The 24,118-nt window shown below is 43.3% G+C and overlaps 1 protein-coding gene across 4 annotated transcripts in view; it reads right to left on the reverse strand.

Moving 5' to 3' along the window:
* The window catches only part of SLC25A30 (solute carrier family 25 member 30), a 17,288-nt gene extending 7,348 nt beyond the window's left edge, over positions 1-9,940 (reverse strand). For 2 of the 4 annotated variants that reach the window (XM_071739749.1, XM_071739731.1), the window contains exons 1-7: positions 9,840-9,935; positions 6,856-6,934; positions 4,477-4,624; positions 3,740-3,834; positions 3,348-3,433; positions 1,831-1,926; positions 882-1,006 (exon numbers count right to left, since the gene is read on the reverse strand). In XM_071739749.1, the coding sequence (XP_071595850.1) occupies positions 882-1,006; positions 1,831-1,926; positions 3,348-3,433; positions 3,740-3,834; positions 4,477-4,624; positions 6,856-6,934; positions 9,840-9,842 (632 nt within the window). In that variant the 5' untranslated portion in view covers positions 9,843-9,935. Of the gene's footprint in view, positions 1-881; positions 1,007-1,826; positions 1,927-3,347; positions 3,434-3,739; positions 3,835-4,476; positions 4,625-6,855; positions 6,935-9,839 lie in introns of all 4 variants that reach the window. The other 2 variants (XM_071739740.1, XM_071739758.1) reach the window with 2 other exon arrangements.
* Positions 9,941-24,118: the final 14,178 nt, after the last annotated feature.

Genomic DNA, 24,118 nt, shown 5'->3' on the forward strand with positions numbered 1-24,118 from the left:
TCCTTCCTGAACTGAGGGGCCCAGAACTGGACACAGGACTCGAGGTGTGGCCTCACTAGTGCTGAGTACAGGGGCAGAATCCCTTCCCTGGACCTGCTGGCCACGCTGTTCCTGATACAGGCCAGGATGCCATTGGCCTTCTTGGCCACCTGGGCACACTGCTGGCTCATGTTCAGACTCCCAGGTCCCTTTCTGCCTGGCTGCTCTCCAACCACTCTGTGCCCAGCCTGGAGCTCCCCATGGGGTTGTTGTGGCCAAAGTGCAGGACCCGGCACTTGGCCGTGTTGAACCTCATCCCGTTGGAATCAGCCCAACTCTCCAGTCTGTCCAGGTCCCTCTGCAGAGCCCTCCTGCCTTCCAGATGATCCACACTTCCCCGCAGCTTGGTGTCATCTGCAAATTTGCTGATGATGGACTCAATCCCCTCATCTAAATCGTCAATAAAGATATTAAATAGAACTGGGCCCAACACTGATCCCTGGGGGACACCACTAGTGACCGGCCGCCAACTGGATCAGCCCCGTTCAGCACCACTCTCTGGGCCCGGCCCTCCAGCCAGTTCCTAACCCAGCACAGGGTGCTCCTGTCCAAGCTGTGGGCTGACAGCTTTTTCAGGAGAATGCTGTGGGAGACGGTGTCAAAGGCCTTGCTGAAGTCCAGGTAGACCACATCCACAGCCTTCCCCTCATCCACCAGCAGGTCAAATAAAACTAGCTTCTGTGCTATGTGCTACCATTTGAGAAACTATTGTATTAAGAAGTATAAACACATCAGAAGTATATTTACATCCACTCATGAAAGAAAAAAAAAGATCTATATTCATTGCTCTGTAAGAACTAACCAGTGGTGAGCTATGCAAGCATTTATTTATACAAACTTACAGGAAGTGAGTATATACTGTATCTCCCATCAATCCAGACATAATGATGTGATTCTTGACAAAGTCATACACTGGCAGTTCCACTCCAGCAATAATAGCAGCTCTCTGTGCTGTCAATGATACTCCCTGGAAAAAGAAAGGAAGCTTAAAGTTGAAGTTTAAAATTCACCTTTGTGCACCAGAGAAGCCTATAGGAACACAATGAATGTGTTAAGAAGGTTGATAATTCAGGTACAGCTAATTAGTACAAGCCTTAGATGTGCTACAAAAATGCAAATTCAAATTAATAGATAAATCACTTTTAATCTACTCCACCTCTTCTTAACATCTGAATTTTTATATTAACAGTCAGGTAAGGCCTCAGCAGCCAAGTGACAGTAACTCCCCTTGCTGCTAACTGAAAAGCTGACAAAGTAAGGAAAATGAACAGAAATATGGAGATCAAGAAGCTATGCAGAGAAAAGGACACTAATAGAAAAACTCTACTATTCTCTAGCTGCTTCAAAACAAGTGCCCATTCTCAGTCTTCAGTTTTCATGCTGCCACTGACTGTAATTGTCATAAGACAATCTACAAGATTGAATACAAGAATTGCTGAGCTAGAGAGGGTGTTTATTAAAACTAAAGAACATTTTGAAGTGAAGGTACATGTTTTAAGAAGAGCAGAGTATACAGATTGAGAACCTCTTCCAAAAGGTTGTTGAACTTGTCATAGAGCCAGTCACCCTAATTTAAGCCTCCTCCTCCTCTTTTTTGAGTGGCTAATCCATGAACACAACATTGGTAGTAACCCTTCATCTAAACAGAGACACCAACAGTGAAGTAGTCATGGCAAACTATGTATGTATTACCTACTGACTCCTCTATATCTTGGAGAAATAGAAGCATATGAAATTCAGTTAAGCAAGCAGGTGTATTGAAAGTATAGGATGTAGTAAAAAAAAACTTGCCTTCCATAATCCTTTAGTGCCTTCCTTTTGGTAGATCTGCATGAAGTTGCCCATCATTCCTCCTTGAATCACACTACCTTGGGCTTGCATTCTGATCTGAAATTCATTTGAAGATAAAACAGAAAATACTCTTCAAACATACAACTGATAACACTTTAATACTGTTTTATTAAAATTTTTAGTTTTATAAATAGTATCTCCATCTCTTTGAATAGAAATTAATAGCTGACATTACCATAATAACCAAGATGTCATTTTTTGGAGTGCTTTAGCTATCCAAATGCAGCTACTAATTTTGAGCAAGTATGAAGTGTAGTTCTTAGCAGTATTAAGTCACTTCTATTTCTGTACTTGCACACTTCTCCCTTTAGAGTAGACTGACAGATGGGTTCTGCAGGACATCCTTTTCAGTGTTCTCACACATGTTAAAATGAAAGGTTAAAAAGATTACAGTTTCAGCTGGTGAGTACCATGAACTCTGAGCCTGCCAACCTCTAAGAATGCCCTTGGGCACCTGCCATGGTAACCACCAAATACAAGCTTGGTTACAAGTAAGTTGGTACATGGACATAATTTTGAGAAATAACTAATTGAAATAACTAATTGAAGCCAACTTGAAATAGAAGTTTATGTCTGAAATGCATACCCCCACTAGTCCTCTGAAAGATTTAGAGTTTTAGAAGAGTTTTCTTGAATTTTTCATTACAGGCATCAATCTAATTCACATGCTACATTTCTCATCATACAGTTGTCATCAGCCCTTCTAAGTAACTGGAAAGACATCACTATCATTAAGCTAACAGATTCTTAAATAGGTGATGACTTCACCAGATCACTTTAGATGACTGATACTAGAACACCATTTCCATATGACACTGCATTGCAAAGCCTCTCTACAAAATTAAAAAAAATCACACGGCAAAAGTAGCACTAGGAAAAACTCTTGCTTCTTATTTTATCTTTGCCTGTTTTAAGAAACAACCTAATGTAACAATGTTACCAAGAAGTAAAAATGAAATAGGCAGTGTGGATTCCACACAAACATGTGAAAGCCATCTGAAATTATAGAATCATAAAAGCATTAAGGTTGGAAAAGACCTCCAAGATCATCAAGTCCAACCATCAACCCAACACCACCACACCAGCTAAATCATCATGTCCTGTAGTGCCACATCTACATGTTTTCTGAACACCATCCCTGGGCAGCCTGTCCCAATGCTTAAAAACCCTCTCAGCAAGAAATTTTTCTTAATAGCTAAGCTAAACTCTCTCCCCACCTCCAGAAAAAATTACACGGATCCACCTATCTCCCCAGTCACCAGTTTCCTAGTGCATACTTCCAAATAATTAGTATGGACCAGAAGGAGGTTAATAGAATTCAGGATGTTAATGATTTTTAAAAGTTAGAAGATGAGAATAAATAAGTTTAGAAAACAAATCCTACATTCACCATTAGATTCTGCAATTTCTCAAGGAAAGGACAAAAACTACAGACAAACTTTACATAACACAATTACCTTTAAGACATCTGTAGGGTTGGCAATAGATGATGATACCACTCCCGAAAGAACAGCACATAGAACATTTATTATCAGGGTTTCATCTATTTCACAAACAGAGAAAAAAGTTTAGCAGCAGATTTACAAAGTTTAAGATGCATCAGGGCAGGATGATGCCACCCTTTCTTTAACCAGAGAGAAAGTTAATTGCAGAAGCCTTAAAAACTGCTCTGACAAGTTTCCCTTGCTGATTCACTTTGTTGTAATTGGTACATGCACCATCATCTTAGAAGACTTGTTCAAACCACCACAATAAGCTATCAAATGGAAACAACCAGCTTCAAGCAATACAGTCCTCAACTAAAAACCAAAACCAAACCAAACAAAAATAAATAAAAAAACACCCTCACCTTCTGGATGCTCGACAAACATTCTTTTTAAGCTCTGGTAAGTGCCTATTTTTAGAGTTCCATATGAAGCTTGGCGTAGCACTGCTGGTGCAATCCTGTGAAAACAGGCAGTGATAATATTTAGGGTCAAAATGACAAAAGAGTGCTTAGCCAATATTTTTTAGAGCAGGAAAGGCTGAAGAAAAGATATCTACCAGAGCAAGGTTTGTTCATTTAAAACAAGGAATTAAACTCACTATAGACTAAACAAGGTTTTTTGGGTTTTGAAATAAATTCTGCAAGCACATGAATGAACTGTGGAAGGATTACTGTTCCAGCATGCCTCAGCTTGGGATCTGTGAAATAGCTGCAAGCATGTCTGAAATGTAATCTGTAGTTCACATCTTTCCCCACCATCTTTCATGTTTAAAAGAAAGGCATTCCCATTTACACACAAAGGTTAATTCAATTTTTCTTCTGAGATAGAACAACCATAGCAGCATTGTGGTGAGTAACTTTATGCTTAGCCAATTTTCCAAGCAGGCTTTTTTTTGGGTTTTTTTGTTTTGTTTTGTTTTTTTAAACATGAAATGCTATTGCAGAGTGCAAAGACTGAAGCAATCTAAGCTTGGACTTTCAGCTTCCAGAGGCAGGCTCACCAAATTCCTTGCAATTCTGAAACCCAAGAACAAACACACTATGGGCTCACACTTATCAGACTGTTCATAAACCATTTACTGCAAGTCCATTAATTTTACCCAGAGTATAAGGCTTTTAATCCTTCTTCTTTGCATATCCTGACTAGTGCATGAAACATTCCACGGTAACGGATTTCTTTGTATTTGGGATCATTGACTTGGCCTTGAACCTGCAGCCGTGTTTTTGTCAGATCAATGGGGAAAGTACCTTAAAACAAAGAAAAAAAGAAAATCTATCAAGTATTTACCTAGCCAAAGGCAACAAAGAAAATTATATAAGAAACAGCAAACTTTATTATACACCAAAATACATTAAAATACTCCATGGGAAAAAAGTCTCTACCAAGACTTTCTTCTAAGGAAGTGGTTCATAGAATCATAGAATTAACCGGGTTGGAAGGGACCTCAGAGATCATCAAGTCCAACCCTTGACCCACCGGTGCGGTTGCTAGACCATGGCACTGAGTGCCACATCCAGTCTCTTTTTAGATGTCTCCAGGGACGGAGAATCTACCACCTCACCGGGCAGTCCATTCCATTGCCTGATCACCCTCTCAGTAAAGAAATTCTTTCTAATATCTAACCTAAACCTCCCCTGGCACAACTTATGCCTGTGTCCTCTTGTCTTGTTGAAAGTCGTCTGGGAAAAGAGACCAACTCCCACCTCACTACCTCCTCCTTTCAGGGAGTTGTAGAGAGCGATGAGGTCTCCTCTGAGCCTCCTCTTCTCCAGGCTGAACAGCCCCAGCTCCCTCAGCCTCTCCTCATAGGATCTGTGCTCGAGTCCCTTCACCAGCTTGGTTGCCCTCCTTTGGACCTGCTCCAGGACCTCAATCTCCTTCCTGAACTGAGTGGCCCAGAACTGGACACAGGACTCGAGGTGTGGCCTCACCAGCACTGAGTACAGGGGCAGAATCACTTCCCTGGACCTGCTGGCCACACTGTTCCTGATACAGGCCAGGATGCCATTGGCCTTCTTGGCTACCTGGGCACACTGCTGGCTCATGTTCATCTTCCTGTCAATCCAGACTCCCAGGTCCCTTTCTGCCTGGCTGCTCTCAGCCACTCTGTGCCCAGCCTGGAGCTCCCCATGGGGTTGTTGTGGCCAAAGTGCAGGACCTGGCACTTGGCCGTGTTGAACCTCATCCTGTTGGAATCAGCCTAACTCTCCAGTCTGTCCAGGTCCCTCTGCAGAGCCCTCCTGCCTTCCGGCTGGTCCACACTTCCTCCCAGCTTGGTGTTGTCTGCGAATTTGCTGATGATGGACTCAATCCCTTCATCTAAGTCATAGATAAAGATATTAAACAGAACTGGGCCCAACACTGATCCCTGGGGGACACCACTGGTGATCGGCTGCCAACTGGATGCAGCCCCGTTCACCACCACTCTCTGGGCCCGGCCCTCCAGCCAGTTCCTAACCCAGCACAAGGTGCTCCTGTCCTGTTCATTTTATGTCACCTTGTTTCTTTTAAAAGCCTGTCAGAGGCTCTACCTACTTCCTATGTGTATGCTTGGCATTGGCTATGTTTTCATTGTGCCTGGCTGTTAACAGCCACACTGAACAGGACTCCACAAGTTCATATACTTCATGATCCTTTTAGGAGCGGGTTTAGGAAGCATATTCCTCCAGAGCTTACCTCTAATGAAGAGACCACATAGGAGTCAAGATTAACTGCATCTGTTCTAACAAGAGTTACTGAACAAGAAAAGGCTTTATGAATTGTCTTACTCACAAAGTTTTTGGCATTATTGGCCATGTTGTATTAAATCATAAAAAGTTTCAAATTCATGTTTGAACAAGATTGATAAGAGAAGGTAGAAAAGGAAAATAAAACTAATTTTCATCACCTTTATTAGACAAGTTTCACATGCAAGCCCACCACGTCATATTATGTTCTGCTACTATGAAAATCCAGATTTTTTTCTTTTAATATATGTGCATTTCAGCTAAGACTTTACAAGGTAATTTAGGTTTGTCTTTAGAATAGGCACTGAAACATCAGATGCACTGTCTCACTACAGCAATTATTCTGTATTGCACACTAACTGAATTTAGGTGTTCAATCAGCCACTCACATTCAAGAAAGGGGGAATTTAAATGTAGCTACTCAGAAAAGCAAAGAGAAAATTACAAGTTCAGAACTTAAACTTGTCTACTCCAGCAGAATAAAAGCTGTGTATACTTACTACCACTGTCTAGGAACACATCATCAAAGACCAAAAAATAGAACACAAAATTTGTGTAAAAACAAGATTCACCAAGGATGAGTTTGTTACAATTTCAGAACACTTCTGTCTGTAAAGTTCTGAGCAATTCTTCAGTCATCAATAAAGAAAAAAATTCCTATGCTCTAGACCACCATAATCTATTGTCGACTGATAACATGGAACCAAGCTTCTTTTAAAAGGGACTACCTGGGTATTAAAGGAAAAGCTTACCACATTCTGCAGTGATTGATGCTAAACCTCCATAGATAAAGGGTTTCCAATTTAGTGCTGACATTTTTGATTCTTCCTTCTGTGAAATAAGAGAATTTAATGCTTCTCTAAGTACATCTGTTATATAAATACATATGATAACATTTAATAGCACTTTGTGCCTTGTCCATTTAAGATAGACCTTCCAAATATACTAAGGGTAAAAACATTTAATACCTCTGACAATCAGAAGTCAGTCAGTAATACTGCAGAAAAGCATCTGGGTACAAAACACTGTCTCTACTAGGTATTTGGATCACCACTATCTTCACCATGAAAGGTTAAAGTAGTTTCCCTCCCAGGCATGATCTTAAGAAGCACAGCAATGAATAATACAATTATTCTTACCAAGCTGAATTAGTATGACTGCATTCTGCAATCAAATGGAACTTTAAGACAGTCGCTACTAAACTTATGCTCCTTTTTTCCTGGTATCAACATTAACATGAGCTGAGCTGATATACAGAATATTGGGGTACATACAACATTTTGCTTCCATTAAGGCTTATTTCTGCTACCAGTGTTCACAATATTCCTTCTTGTGAACGCTATATGCTAACAGCTTGCAGCAAGCATGGGCAGAGCCCTTCTTAAATCTTCATCTGCGAAGCCAAGCCATGACCTTTTATGAATCAATAAATAAATAAAAAAAAAAAAAGCTGCTCTAATTTATAAGTCAATCATGTGAATTCACAAGTGACCACTTATAAATTAACTATAACATATGCTTTGCAAGATGATAAAACAATCCTGTTACCTTAGAAAAGAGATAAGAACTGCAAAACCAGACTAGTCCAGCCAATACAAGACTGCCCTTCCCAAAACCAAGTAGGTCTCTCCATAGCTTAATTTTTCCCTTTCTCATAAAATAAATAGTTTCCATTCTCCATTTTCTACAATACTCTCCTAAACACTGGATTCTAAGGTTATATATTGCCAAGTAACTTTGTAGAATAAATGTACTGTAAACCCTTTCCCCTCAGCACATGAATTCCTTATTGCTTTTTTTATTCACCCATACTACCAAGTTGGAAAACACCAAATTCTGCAGTTACTTGCACTGTCTTTTTAAACAATGACTCCTCTTTGGTCACTTTCTCTGGAAGTGCTAATAATCAAGCCAATAATCAACTTAACGAAGTTAAGAGAGTTTGCAGGCATGCCTGAACAATCACTGCAGGCCTAGTTTGCCTTTTGTCATCTTTACTTCATTAAGAGTTACCTGTGTCTTCAGTCTTCTGATACTCAATACATAAAAAAAAAAAAAAAAAAAAAAAAAAGCAAGGACACCCACTATATCACCAAATAAGAGTGACCTGCAGAGCTCAGGAGCCACAGACAGACTAAACGCCAGCTTTTCCATGGGAAAGCAGCAGGGCCACATGACACTGTGCCACTTCCAGCCCCAAGTTCCTCATATTCCTGTCCTGCCATGAATAATGGCAGATCATTTATTTAAAGGAGACAAAGCCGGGGTCAATTTCCCCACTACCAGCTACACACATGATCTTTGCTTTTGAAAAACTTTTTAAAAAAAAGAAAATAGTTCACTATTGATGAAATGAAAAATACCTGTACTAAGGTTTGTATTTCAGTTGGCTGAGGCAATGAAGGCTACTCAACTTTTCTATGTAATTATGGGGCACTGGCACAAAGCAGAAGTGTGCAAGCACACCCAAATGAAGTTTTCACTTTGTATACAGCTTTAGTAATATTAGCTTAAGTTTTGATATATGTATAGCACGCCCTAAAGCAGGTATTTTATAGCACACTGTTTCTTTTATATATCCCAATGTGAAGACCTTACAAAACACTATCAAGGTTTGTACCTCTGAAAGACATATTAATCCCTGTTAGTGCTCTGTTCCTCTGTTCCTGGAACTGCCTTGTTTTCTGAATTGTTTTGCGTTTACTCAGAAAATGTCCCTACCCTGATAAACACGGTAAGCACATCCTTCAAAGAATTCCATTGTCCAGCTACTTAAAAATGTGGTCCTGCCTTCACTGTAGAATGAACTGAGGGGTTTTTTACTGGAAAAAAATTGTCCTTATTTAATATACCTTGCTGTCCCCTCAACAGCAAGATGACAAAGGTGTTACTGCCTCTAAAAGACACTGGGTTAGATTGATACAATGATTCATACACACACTCCGGAGAAGTCAGAAGCAAGTCTGATTGCTTTTAATTGGCAGTGTGACTGAAATAAAATCAAAAGTCCAGATTCCATAAAAGAATGCATCACTTAAATATCTAGACATTTTGTTCTTAGAGAACAGACTTGAGAAATCACACAGTAAATTTTTCACTGGCTAACAATATTGCTAGCATACTAGGCACACTGTTTGGCTTTCTTAGAGTAGCTGTAACTATTCAAAATGAATTTGACCATTACCTGTTACAGAAGGCTTATGCTAAATGTGTTCTTAGTCTGAAACTGTTATTACCTGTAATGCATGCATGCGTGTTATCCAAGCAATACTTTTTAACTGCATGGATTACACTGCAGACACACAGCTCGGACTTCGTGTTCAAATAGTAAAGCATCATCAGAAATAAATAAATAAATAATAAATAAAAACAGGACTAAACCTGCCAACCATCGCTTCAAGTTTTTGCAAAAGACCACCTGCTTTTACAAAGCACAGAAGGCAGTGAAAGCTCCCCTTCAACTAAACGGATTCCATGCAGAAGTCCCTTCCTGACATATTTAAGTCTACTTTAGCAGCTGGAGGGAAGCAACAACGCCCAAGAAGGCAAAACAAGGAACAGAACGCATATCCCTGCTCGGGGCTGGAGGGCTCTGGAGAAAACCCCTCTCCTCCATCAGATTTGCACCCGGGCGGCGGAGGGGTCCGGCGGGGCCCAGGGCCTCAGCGGCCGGGTGAGAGACGACAGCCCCCCGCGATGAGAGAAACCAACGCCTGCTCCCTCCCTCCCCACTTACCATCGAGGTCTCCTCGCTCCCCGCGTCCTCCCGACCCGCCCGGCACTCCCCATAATCCGCCAGCCCGGCCCGACCCGGCTCTGCCCCGCCGCTTATAAAGCCCCCGCCTCGCTTCTCCTCAGACCCGGCGGCCGTTGGAGCGCGCGGGTCCCGCCCCGCTCGGCCGTTGGGCTGGGAGGGAAAGGGCGGGATCGCCTCAGGGGCTGAGAGGGACGGGGCTGGAGAGTGTGTGGGAAAGGGTGGGTTTAAAGGTCCCGAGGAGCCGCCACCGTGAGGGGTTTAGTGTGAGGGGAATGAGGAGCCGGCAGAAAAATTTAAAAAAAAAATAATAAAAAAAAAAAATTGTCCTGTCCTTACTGTCATGAGTCTTCCTTCCTTCGCCTTGGGAGGCTTCGGGCTGTTGAGGCAAGGTGGTGTTTTCCACTTGCGCCCCAGGAGAGTGGAACAGGTATGTCAGGTATTTCGGTGCTCCGCAGTTTAATGAATGTGCCCCTCATTGAGTGTAACAATGTGATAGTTCTGTCCTTCACAGCTCTATGGGTGCCTGGGCTGCCTCACAACACGAGTGTCTACGTGAAGCTTTACGAAATCGTGGAAGAATTTGGGTTGAAAGGGACCTGAAAGTTCCATGGGCAGGGACAACTCCCACCAGACCAGGTTGCTCCAAGCCCCATCCAGCCTGGCCTTGAACACTTCCAGAGGGGACAGCACAACTTCTCTGGGAAACCTGTGCCAGTGTCTCACCACCCTCAGAGTGAAAAATTTCTTCCTAATACCTAAATTTACCCTCTTTCAGCATAAAACCATTATCTCTCGCCCTCTCACTACATGCCTTTATAAAAAGTCTCTTCTCAGCTTTCCTGTATGTCCCCTCCAGGTACCGGAAGGCCTTTACAAGGCATCTCTGGAGCCTTCTCCAAGCTGAAAGCCCCAATTCTCTCAGCCTGTCCTCATATGAAAGGTTCAGGAACTGGTACAGAAACCTGGGATATCTGCTCTGTGGTGGAACACAAAGGGGCCAGATGGGTTTAAATCTCTACTTTGCTCTTAAAAATACTGTATATATTTTTTACATAATAGTTCCACGTGTTATTTTTTTGTTATTAGTATGCAGCTTTGTGCAGTTCTGTGTTTCTTTGCATCGCCAATGCTGAAATTATGTACTCTGTACATAACCTTTAAATTTATTTGAAAATGTATATCCAACACCTTTGCAGAGGAATCATAGTGTGCTGTATTGGACAATGCCACCATAAGGCTGCCCAGCCAGAGGAGGAACACAGGGATTATCCAAAAGGGCAGTTCTCAGCAGCTAATCCAGGTGGCAGTGACCAGGTCAGAAAGTCTGAATGAGGATCAGAACTGTTCCCTTGGTTCAGAACCCAGGGGTCCCTGAGAAATAGTTGAGATCAGCTCTTTCTCTGATCATAAAGGCAGCAGCGCAAGGCTGGCATCTGAGAAACTTTATTTAAGCTTACTGGCTGGTGGAGTACAGGGATAATACCCATTCAGCTCTCATTAAGAAGCTGAACCTTGCATGAATCTGCCAATAAAACATAAGGAATCCAAAATTTGGATCCCAGTGTGCTGTATATGCTTCATATAGTGAAAAGAGTATTCTGCACCCATCCAAGTCTATCACAGACCTCTCAGAAATTCTACATTTCAGTTTTTATGGCATGGGCAGCCCACAGAGCTCATGCTCCAGTCACAGTGTTGCACAGTTGTGTTTGCAAATGGCTCTCCCAGAAGGTAGGTAGCTACAGACCTCAGCCCTGGTGGTCATGTTCATACACCCTCCTGAAACTCCTTCTAATTGCCTACTCCTTTCCAGGTTTTGTGTCTACAGCAAGGAGGATCTCTCTCATTTGAGGTGAACTTTGAATGCCTCCTTTCTTTCTGCACAAAGATCATTTGGGCTGATTTTAACACTGAGTAACTTTGCAGGACATCCGCTTCTGTTTTTCATAGAATCATAGAATTGGCTGGGTTAGAAGGGACCTCAGAGATCATCAAGTCCAACCCTTGATCCACTCCCGCTGCAGTTCCCAGCCCATGGCACTGAGTGCCACATCCAGTCTCTTTTTAAATATCTCCAGGGATGGAGAATCCACCACTTCCCTGGGCAGCCCATTCCAATGCTTGATCACCCTCTCTGGAAAGAAATTCTTTCTAATGTCCAACCTAAACCTCCCCTGGCACAACTTGAGACCGTGCCCTCTTGTCTTGCTGAGAGTTGCCTGGGAAAAGAGACCAACCCCCAGTTCAACTTCCCAAATTTTTGTTTCCTTTTAAGAAGGACTTCAGTTTCAGTTTGACCTTAAGTTGTCCCTGGAGTTTGGCCAGCTCCTTTCACAGGCACAAGGTTTTTATTATCTCTGGTGCAAACCAGTTCCTACTTGAACCAGATCAGATTTCTTAATTACCGAGTACTTAAAACAGTATTTCTGAATAAAAAGGGATTCAGACTAACTTCTGTTACTTTTAGTGATGTTTGGATGGGTCCTCTTCATAACCTTTTTTTCTTGTCTTTTCAGCCAGATTCATACTATGAGATAGCAGACTGGTTCTGGCAGCCTGCCTTGAGCCTGTCATCAGTGCCATATCAGCAGCTGACTTTGGTGCTCAGCATCTCTTCACATGTTTGTGAGTGACCCGTGTGCTACTGGTTACCCAGTCTTGCAGGAGTTTTGTCCAAAAGCCATTTCTTTCCTTCTGGGATGCATAGGGCTATAGTTAAATTAATTAGTTTCCAGACCCCTAACCTTACTACTCCTGAGTTTCCTCATGTGTTTTCTGTTTGGGGGTTTTTTTGTGATTTGTTTGTTTGTTTGTCTTTTGGGGTTTTTTTATGCCATCCTCAAACAATTCTACCAGAGCTCTGATTTTATTTTTTTTTTCACTAATTCTTATTTCACTATTACCACAGCTACATCCAATGGATTTGGTCTCTGCAGTGGCAAAGAGAGTTTTACCCAGTGTCCTGCTGCTTAAATGAATGGTCAGTGAAGTAACCCAGATGGTTATGGGCATCATTCGAGCTGTCTTGTCATTTTGTCTCTAGTTGTAACTACTGGAGAGTTTCTTTTGTCCCTTGGATGATTTCAGAATGAGTAGGATGCTTTCAGAACGAGTAGGCACATAATTCATTTGCTTTGTTCATGTCCCATGGGCATGAGTGAGAACAAGTCTGGCACAAGAAGTCAGCCACTCCCTGCCCTGGCACAGCCTCTTCCTCTTCACTCTTGGCACTCTCTGTCCAAGAAGGAGTTAATCTGACCCTCAGGCATACAGCAAATGACTTTGCTGGAAAAAAACAACCACTGAATGCAATGTGCTATTGGCATGTGTGAAAATGTCAGACATTAAATAATCCTCCCATTGTGTTTGCCAGGAGCAAAACCTCACTTGGAGCAGCACATCCAGCTACATGTGATGCATTTCAGGAGAGCTCTAGAGAGGATAAGTCTAAGGATACAAAACATGAACTTCAAGGAAAGACTGAAAGAACTGAATTCATTTATATTTGAAAAAGACTGAGGATAATATAATCTTCAAGACTGAAAGCTGGCCATGCAGAGGAAAGGAATTATCTGTTCTCCACCACTTGTATTGATCATTAGGACAGAGTTTCTTGTGGTATGCACAGTGCTAGATGGGGAGCTTGCAGTGCCTTCATCATCACAAGCTTTTAAAAACTGCTAAGTGGATGTTTCTCAGAAGTAGTTTCAGCCTAGATAACCCAGTCCAAGCATAGGGCTGGACACTCAAGGATCTTTTCAACCCTTTTTGTCTGTAATTATTCACAACATTTCCTGCTCCAGCTTCTAGCATATTTAATTAAGACATACAGTGACAACGTGGCTTACAGTTTCTAGCTTAGTCACACACTATACTGTGCAGAGCAGGAAAAAAAAATCAGAATAACAAAAGAAAGCAGAAGTAACAGTAAATGTTGTTTTGTAGCCTTCTTGTTAACAAACATTCTTTGAGATTCTGATTTGGTCTCTGGCACCAGCAAGAGCCAAAGGTCTGTATTGTATCCTAGTTTTGTAGGTATAAAAGGACCATGTTATTTTTTTTTAATGCACAGAGGGTGAAAGAAGGGAGGACAGTTCTGGCCTGTGAGGGTGAAGGAACTGAGAATAGTTTCAGGCTTTGAGTGGATGGGAAAGCCTTACAGAGCTGATTTCCCAGCAAGGCAATTTAGTAAATAGAAAACTGTAATCTAGACAAAATTTTTTAAAGTGTTGCGGTTTCCAGCAGGTCCTGGGAGATTGATTTCTCTTCAGAAATGAAGTTCCCTAATAATTCCTGTGTGTGTCACAGAATTGGATTTGATGTTATTTGTTTGAGCAGATGAAAAGCTGTTGCAGATTCTCCAGCAGGAAGGCACCTCACTGCTGTGCCATACCTTCCAACCCCAACAGGTGATGTGAGAAGCAGGCTGTTTGTCCTCTGATAGGTTGTCCTCTGACAGAGGAGTCACAGTTGCTACACAGAGGCTTTGGTCCAGCATGGCACAGCAGCTAAGCAAGTAGCAATAGGAAGAAGTTGTGCCAATTTGAATGCTCCTAGATGGAGCACAAAGAAAAGCAAACATGTTTCTATGCTCTACTGAAAAACAGGCAGCATGTGGTATAAGATATGGTCTGACCTTTTCCACAAGAGATGATTAAATGTTGAATGAAGGATGAAGAGGTCAGTGTAACATCAAAGAACACTGTACCTACAGCCTGTTTTCTACCACTTTAATTAACCCCCTGACTTGGCTGTACCCAATAGCCAGGGAGATCATGAAGCACCTTCTGGGGGAAAAGTGTATTTGTGCTTGACAGTCCTGTGAAAGCAGAGTTCATAGAATCATAGAATTGGCTGGGTTGGAAGGGACCTCAGAGATCACCAAGTCCAATTATTGCAGTTGCAATAATTCTGTGTTAGCAGAAATGTGACTCATCCAAGATGATGGATAGTGAGATGTGGCAGCAGATCACCCCATGTTCTTCACAGTCCAGGATGTAGGTTGATCAAAACACAGAAATGAGTATGTAGAAAAAATTTCAAACTTTCAGTTTTGTTACTTTTTAAATGAGCCCCACTCTTCCCTTTTCAGATTCCCAAGTTTTGATCACTCTCCACAGTGGATATAGAATAGTTTGCATTCAATTATTGCCCAAATAATCCAGCTTTTCTTCTGTTTATCACAATTATTCGGCTTTTTTGGGGTAACCCAGCTTTTCCAACCAGTATTTGAATACCATTTCCTCACTTTTAAATTAAAGAAAAAAAAATACTTTGCAAAATTTTGTACAACGAAGCATTTAGGTAACATCACAATAGTTTTTTTTAATTAAAGATTTTTGAAAAGACAGGATTCTTTCTGAAGAAGTATTTTCTTGTTTCACAGGCCTGCTGATGCACAGCATGACAACACCAGGGTCTCAGAACTAACACGGTGTTTGACCAAGATGAACTGATTGCTGTTAACCTTGACAATGTGCATTATTGGAGGGGAAAACACAGGGGAAAAGAGCCATAGGATTGTGTCCTTATGGCAGTCATCTGTCACAAAAAACACATCTTGGACAAGTCACTCAGGATCCCTCGTGTGTAGTGGGATTCTTACTGACGCTGCAATGCAGCAGCCCCAGGTAGCAACTCACATCCTTGCCTGCTTCCATAACAAAGCCTGAAAGAGTGGGAAAGTGGGGTGAGTGGGAAAGCCCCAGGGGCTGAACAGGCACACACTGTGGTGCTGGACACCCTGAACTTCTGTTGAAATGTGGTAGCTGACATGTTCAAACACTTCCCTTCATTTTTCATAGCCCTCCTCCTCTAAGTGGAGCTCGGTGGATGCTGCCTTTTGGACTCACTCCTGCCTCCGGTGGCAGCACCGGGGGCCGCAGCACTGTGCCTTGCAGCTGCACCGAAGGCGTTCTGCAACAGGCAGCACTGACAGAGCAGCTCATAGAATCATAGAACCGGCTGGGTTGGAAGGGACCTCAGAGATCATCAAGTCCAACCCTTGATCCACTCCCGCTGCAGTTCCCAGCCCATGGCACTGAGTGCCACATCCAGTCTCTTTTTAAATATCTCCAGGGATGGAGAATCCACCACTTCCCTGGGCAGCCCATTCCAATGTCTGATCACCCTCTCAGTAAAGAAATTCTTTCTAATGTGGAACCTAAACCTCCCCTGGCACAACTTGAGACCGTGCCCTCTTGTCTTGCTGAGAGCTGCCTGGGAAAAGAGACCAACCCCCCCCTGCCTACCCCCTCCTTTCAGGGAGTTGTAGAGAGTGATGAGGTCTCCCCTGAGCCTCCTCTTCTCCAGGCTGAACAGCCCCAGCTCCCTCAGCCTCTCTTCATAGGATCTGTGCTCGAGTCCCTTCACCAGCCTGGTTGCCCTCCTTTGGACCTGCTCCAGGACCTCGATATCCTTCCTGAACTGAGGGGCCCAGAACTGGACACAGGACTCCAGGTGTCATTGTAACAAGGAGGATGCTCCTTTGCCTTCCCACATCACCCTCCTGTTTCCAGACAGAGCTGTGGCTCTTTGCACATAGCAGTGATAGCTTTCATCTGACTCACAAGCAGGTTCATCTCACCAAGTTTACAGATTGCACCCATCAAAACCTTTTTTTTGCTGTCTGATGGGACTGAGCTGGCTTTACCTTGGCACCAGCACCAGTGTAACAGAAGCAGCAGGAATGCATGAGTTGCAGTGGGTTCAGCCTTTTTAGAGTGTCCTGGTTTGGGCCAAGATAAAGGTGATTTTCTGTCTTGAACTTTTGCTTTCAGCTAAGTCTCTTGTAAGTAGCTGCACTTGCTGAAATTAACAGCAAGTTTCTCAGACAGTGTCTGCTTCTAGGACTGATAACACTCGATGTTTATACTGGTGTGCAGAGCCAAGGACACTGCTCAGCTCTGAGGAACATTTTACTCTCCAGAAGGAATAAAGAGGTCCCGCCCGCAGCCCTCCTTTGGGGAGGAACGGACAAAATAGATGCCAGAATTGACCAGACAGAGTATTCCATCCCATACACCTCATACTCAGGATAAATTCGAGGCATCACAAGAGATTCCAGCTTCCGGCTTCCTGCCCTTCCTGCCTTTCCTGCTTTCCTTCACCCATTCCCTGTTTCCTTTGGCACCCTGGGAGGATTCCATCCGTTCCTCTGCCTGTGATCCTGATCCATGCCGTCCTGAATCTGTGTGTTCCTGCCTCCAGTTCCCAACTGCTGCCGACTCCAGCCTGGACTTTCCCAGGGCTGCCCTGCAGCCTCGGTGGTGACGTGAGAGCTACTGGGGGAAAAGGGGGAAGGAACGTGGTATCAATTTTCCTGTATATTTGTATATATTTAGTAATTTTTCCTATTTATCATTACTGTATCATTAAAGCTGTGCAGTTTAGTTTCCAACCCATAAGTCTCTCTCCCTTATTCTCTCTCCTTGCTTAATCAGGGAGGAGAGAGAGATTAATAGAGAGCATCTGTCACTCGGTTTAATTGCCGGGCCAGTGTTAAACCCTGACATAGAGGCTACTAGGATATCTCAGCATCTCATAGGACTTAGCCATGAGTCCCCTGGCACAGCACAAACATTTGAGAGGTTGCAGTATGCATCCTGCCTTTGATACCACATCCTAAGATCTCTGGCCTCCTGCCCATCTTGCAGAGTAAGCAGGAGGGGGGATTAACCACTGGACTTCACACAGTGCTCTAACAACTTTGTCTCACCTTCTTCATAGTCAGAGAGCAGAGACTGCAAACCAGGCAGTTGCCTTGTAGCCTGCAGACTGCCAGCTGGGCCAGAGAGAAAACCTCATTTAAGGACTTCTGGTGAGCACACACACTACAGCTGAAAAGGCAGCCAGAGCCTTGCTAATTCACGCAGGAGATGGGTTAGCTTTGTTTCAATGGTAAGGCCACGGGGAATCCAGTCGTGGAGAATCAAAGAACCAGCCTACAAATTTCATTGCTTGTCACTTCAAATACAAAGCCAACAAGAAGACAGGGAGAAGAGAGACAAAAAAGCAATTAAGAGTGACACTGATGGACAAGAGAAGATAGTGCAAATGAAGGCTGAGAAGAGATAGGAGGAAAGCAGGCATGTCTGAACTATGAAAGAAGCTTTTACTGGTGCTAGACTGTCTGAAACATCAAGAGAGGTTTTCTGAGCGAAAAGAATAAAGGATCATTTGAAAAAAAGATGGGCTGCCAGTTCTGTAATCGTTGACATGAAGATTTAAGGCATGTATCCAGGGATAAGTGCTATTGGTGAAAGCTACTTCTTTTGGCACTTCCAGCAGTCTGAGAGTGAAAATGTTCCAGGGAAACTGGATGGAGTTTGAGCTGAATTTTGTGGAGGAGGTCTTGAGGGCCATTAGAAGACCACAGCACCATGCAGTCACACCTTAGGACACCCAGCATGGCCATCCCTCAGGATGCTTGAAGACCAGGACTTAGCAATAGATTACATACTTCTATATATATATTATATCTATATTATATATAGATATATACAACATGCCTTGGACAGAGTTAAACTTTGGGGGTTTGTGCTGTCTGTAAATTTTATAGGAAACTAGGCCAGCTCATGTAGTTCTGACACATCCTGGATTTTATATGGTTCCAAAAGATGCACATCCACTGCTTTTATAATTTTTATATCTTCAACTGCAGTCCCTACCAGAAAGGTTTCTGTAATTGATGTACTGGTATGTGTAAGAAAATTCAGTAACTACAGAAGCTATACAACTTCTGTGCAACTTTTCAGGTGCTTCTCAGTACCATGCAGGTGACAGCATTTTTTCTGATGTTGATGTGCACTGCAGACTCCATTGTAACACTGAATTTGAGAGGTTATAAACAGGATGCTCTGTATTTCTAAAACCCTGGAGAGCAGAGGCAGTTCCAGAAGATGGGAAACCCTAGAAAATGGCTTTTGATCAATAAGTGTACAGCATCTGAAAGGAGTGGAGAGGTGCAAAGAATGAGCAATGAAGTGTGCAACATATATGATCTTATTTTCTCTATACTGTCAGGCACATTGTACAGGCATTTAAATGGTGTGGTTAAAGACTGGGTGGGGAAAAACAGTGGTTTGGAGATTCCTGCAGCTCCACCTGGTTTATCAGATAGAACAGAACTCGTTCAATTAGCTCAGCAAATCTCTGATCAGACAAAAACCAAAAAAAACCCTAATTAAAGCAGTGCCTGCATCACCACTGCAGGATGATAGAGCTCCCAAACTGAGCTGCCCTCCCTCTCCCCTGACCATGTTAGCACACAGCTATGTCCCAGTCTGTTGGATCTAAATGTTAACACCCCTAAATTCAAGGGTGTCAAGTGTCAGATTAATCATGTCTGAAGAGCCCTCTAAGCTAAGCCAGACACTGGCTTCTGGATACCTGCCCAGAAAAGATTCAGGACTTTACTTAAGCCCCTGTGGCCTCTGCAGCAGCTCTGTGACACTCTGTGATCCCCTACTAATGTTGAGATGAGTGCTGCATCAGCAATGAGACCTTCAGACTTCCTTTACATGTAGCAGGAAGGCAGCACCAGGAATGGAATACCTGACACTGTCACACGTGCAGCACCACTGGGTGACAGATCAGAGCTGGGGCTCTTACAAGCAAAGCTCTTCTCTCTCTGCCACAGATTTTTATTTTGCTGTTTCACATTAGAAACAATGACTGGTTTTGCATTTTTATAAATAACACTCAGGTAAAATCAGTTTATCTAAAAAGCTCTGCTGAACAGCTTTTTTTCTTAATTCTTCTAACTCCACTGTAAAATACATCAGTTCCCCTGGAAACACTTGTTCAGACAGTCCACAACATTTTTTCCTTCCATCCATTGCTCTCTCCCAGCAAGATTCAGCAAGCCTGGAGTGCATTTGCCAGGTTTGGAGGCATTTGCTGACCAGTGGTGATGGGATCTGGCCCTAGACCTTCTTATTGACATTCACTTTTTTCTCCTTTACTTTCCCCATTTGATTTACTTCAAATGCACTGAAGCAACTAACAATGTAAATGTTAATGAATGATAAGCTCACTAAATGGACCTATGTTTGTATGCAAGTTGTAGCTGATGTCTCTTTGGTTTGTGAGGAGTGTACTGTGAAAATACTAGGAAAGCCTTGATTATATCAGAGGGCTGTGGTGGGAGGCTGATTATTATTTTGTAAAATCCTCAGAGCGTAATCTTAGGAGGTGAAAACTGAAAGAAAAACCCCAAATTCTTGAATGAACATCAGGAACAAAGTATGTCCCCCAGATTTTTGTCAGGATGCCAACAGCTGCTCATCCTAAACTTGAGGGTCTAACTTCACATCTTCAAATAGCAGCCTAGACGTGGTAATGTTAAAATATTTTGTGCCTACTAGCACTTAAGTTGCTGCCACAAAAGGTGCAGCTGAATTTATAGAGCAGATGATGCTCTTGAGTGTACCTTAAGTCTACAGACAGGCAGTGGCACTAATGTTAAGTCTTGCACTGTAAATACAAAGATGGATGTTCCAACATTGCTCTGAACTCATAGATTTTGCTCTCTTGATTCTTGTTGACTGTGGCCACTGGTGTGAGGAGTCAAAGGTGGCAAGGAGCCATAAAAGTCACTTGAAATTTTTGATGATGGACACTGGCTGTTTTCATCTGTGCTAATGCCTTATTCCATCTTGGCCCCAGTATTTTAAAATCTCCTGAGGCATTCACAGAAATGTTTGCCAGAACTGAATGCTACATACCCAGATACAGATATTGATACAGATATTCTCCCCCATTTCCAAAATCATTTAAATGCTTGAAGAGGTGCTTCCAAACATTAACTTTAAAAGCTACACTCTCCAAAGGGCAATTGGGAGTTCTGTGAAACAGGAAAAAATATAAAATAGATCTCTCTCAGTTCTTGCTGCTTGTGTTTTGAGCCCAGATTTGAATGTCTGAGCTTTTCTCCAAGTAGCACATGACAGATGGAGTTTGTGCCAGGTTCCAAAACTGGGTCCCAGAGACTTCTCCTGACCACAGAGAGGAGCCAGGGCAAGCAGCACAACCTTACCATGGGGTCACTCTGCACTGCTGGATTAAAAAATAAGCTTGTTGCTTTCTGCACTTTGGTAATTACATTAACACATTAATCTCTGAGCTGCTGCAAGCACTACATAAAGAAAATACAGCACCTACAAAATAAAAATGTGACCACAAGAAAATCAGGAAGAGCAGTGCAAAGTAAAGCTGTTTATATATTTTGTAGAGAATGCATAATACCCTGTAGCAAGTGCATCATGACTTTTGTCAACAGAGTGCTGCCTTTGATATCAACTGTAAATTAATAAAGAACATTTGTTAAAATAAATCTTGTCTACAGAATACAAAATTACTGTGTCTTGATATATTCAAAACATTTGACATGTTAATTAATAACAGTGGAAACAATGATGTATCAGCTATAAAATACAATGCCAGCTGTGTTCAAACACAGTAATAATTCAGACCATCCTTTTTCTTAGTTTAAAACTACTTGAGTGTACTTCCTTGCATTGCAAAACAAGTGGGAAATCATAAAAGAATTGTACCCCAAATTTTGCAAATCTTCATTGTTTGGCTTAATTTCCTGCAACTATACACTATCACCATAAGACTTATGTTTGAACTAAGTCAAAATAAAGGCATAGTGTCCCTTGCCGCAGCATGGGAAACATTGTATTATAAATGACAGCTCCTGCCTTGCAAACTACATGATTAAAAAATGTAACAACTTCAGTCATCTTCATATTACTGCTGTATCATACAACAACACACCTATTCACAGAATCATGGAATCTCCACAGTTGGAAAAGACCTCTAAGATCACTGCACAAGAGCCCCCAGGAATAAACCTTATATCTCAACACCTGTATCACCCACTGGAACATGTCCCAAAGTGCCTCATCTACACGGCTTTTAAATACCTCCAGGGATGGTGACTCCACCACCTCCCTGGGCAGCCCATTCCAACACCTGACAACTCTCTCAGTAAAGAAATTCTTCCTCAGATCTAGTCCAAACCTCCCCTGGTCCAACTTCAGACCATTTCTGTCTTGTATGGAGTGTGTGAGCTCGGGCTTTGGATAAAGTCCAAGTCTTCAAATAACCACAGCCACTGGCAGAGACATTAAAAGCGGTAGATAACAAACTATCAGGAAGGAAAACTCTGCCCCTTTCCATGGCATTGCTCCTAAGTCCCTGGCTGGGGTTTGCCTCCTTTGCCTTGCCAAGGGGGAATTTGAAAGCAGAGGTCAAATTTCCATCCTGCTCCTTGGGTGCTGGTCCTGGCTCTGAGCAGCAGCAGCAGCAGCACATTGTACCCTGCACGCTCTCACCACGCGTCCCCAGTGCCCGCTGGAACCCAAACCAGCTCCTCAGCTTCTCTCTCGGATGCTTAGCGAACACCAGTTATGAATGGTGAGGAAATGCACCAAAAAAGACAGGCAGGGTAATTTGCATACATTTGACTTTCAGCACAGCACATGGGTTGCGTGGTTTCCACATTCCTGCTGTTCTTAGGGGAGAATCATTGGCTTTGTGCTCTGAGAGCCTACGCCCCCGAGCCTCCTGCTTTTATCCGCATTCGCTTTCTCTTCCTGTATATATTATTTCAATGGGATTTCTTCCTAGGTTCCTATTCCCATAGAGTCATAACAATTTGTTTTATTAACCCTCACAGCAGGTGGAGAAACATTACTAGGCTCGTTTCATGCGTGGGGAATCTGAGGCAGGAGGGTTATGTGCTGACTGGAGAGAGAGGAGAGGAGAGGAGAGGAGAGGAGAGGAGAGGAGAGGAGAGGAGAGGAGAGGAGAGGAGAGGAGAGGAGAGGAGAGGAGAGGAGAGGAGAGGAGAGGAGAGGAGAGGAGAGGAGAGGAGAGGAGAGGAGAGGAGAGGAGAGGAGAGGAGAGGAGAGGAGAGGAGAGGAGAGGAGAGGAGAGGAGAGGAGAGGAGAGGAAGGAGAGGAGAGGAGAGGAGAGGAGAGGAGAGGAGAGGAGAGGAGAGGAGAGGAGAGGAGAGGAGAGGAGAGGAGAGGAGAGGAGAGGAGAGGAGAGGAGAGGAGAGGAGAGGAGAGGAGAGGAGAGGAGAGGAGAGGAGAAGAGAGGAGAGGAGAGGAGAGGAGAGGAGAGGAGAGGAGAGGAGAGGAGAGGAGAGGAGAGGAGAGGAGAGGAGAGGAGAGGAGAGGAGAGGAGAGGAGAGGAGAGGAGAAGAGAGGAGAGGAGAGGAGAGGAGAGGAGAGGAGAGGAGAGGAGAGGAGAGGAGAGGAGAGGAGAGGAGAGGAGAGGAGAGGAGAGGAGAGGAGAAGAGAGGAGAGGAGAGGAGAGGAGAGGAGAGGAGAGGAGAGGAGAGGAGAGGAGAGGAGAGGAGAGGAGAGGAGAGGAGAGGAGAGGAGAGGAGAGAAGCTGTAAACACCAGATTTAGCACACAGGAATTTTCTCTGTTGCCTCCCATGTGCTCCCACCCATGCCACTGAGCTTTGCAGAACTGAAAGATATCATAACCTTTTTGGGAAAATTAAAAACATAAAAAAAAAAAAAAAGAACAAACCCAAACCTAACAGGCACTGGATGCATCGTGGCCATGGTGGTTTACATTTACAAGAGAAAAAATATGTATGCCCAACTCTGGATACTCTGGATGTACATATAGAATCATAGACTCAAAGAATGGTTTGGGTTGGAAGGGACCTTAAGGATCACCTGGTTCCAACCCCCCTGCATGGGCAGGGACACCTCCACCAGACCAGGTTGCTCAGAGCCCTGTCCAGCCTGGCCTTGAACACTGCCAGGGAGAGGACAGCCACAGCTTCCTTGGGCAACCTGTTCCACCTGTTCCATGTGTCTTTTCTACCTCCCAGCACAATTTCCTTGCTTGCACACATATAAGTGTTGGTGGGTTGAGGCGTGCACGTATCTCAGGATGCTGCAGATGGGAAATTTGCTGTCATTTAATGCTTGGTGAGCCACGGGTAGAGGAATACAGGGTTAAACCACATTACTAGTACTCAAAAGTAGGTCAGACACAGGGGGCACGTAGCAGCCCAGAATACTGAGGAGAGTGGATGCAATTCCTTGGCAAGGCTGAAACAAAGCATCGGCCTGACCTCACAGCACCTCTGTAATCCTCAGCTAACCCAGGGATACCCAATGCTGCCTTGGCTGGACACTTGGGCACAGCTATTAAACAGTAAGAAAGCTGATGGCAGCTAAACCCCCTGACAGATGTGAGGGTTTCACTTGCTCTTTCAAATGTC

Source organism: Heliangelus exortis, chromosome 1, assembly GCF_036169615.1.
Source record: "Heliangelus exortis chromosome 1, bHelExo1.hap1, whole genome shotgun sequence".
NCBI lineage: Eukaryota > Metazoa > Chordata > Aves > Apodiformes > Trochilidae > Heliangelus > Heliangelus exortis.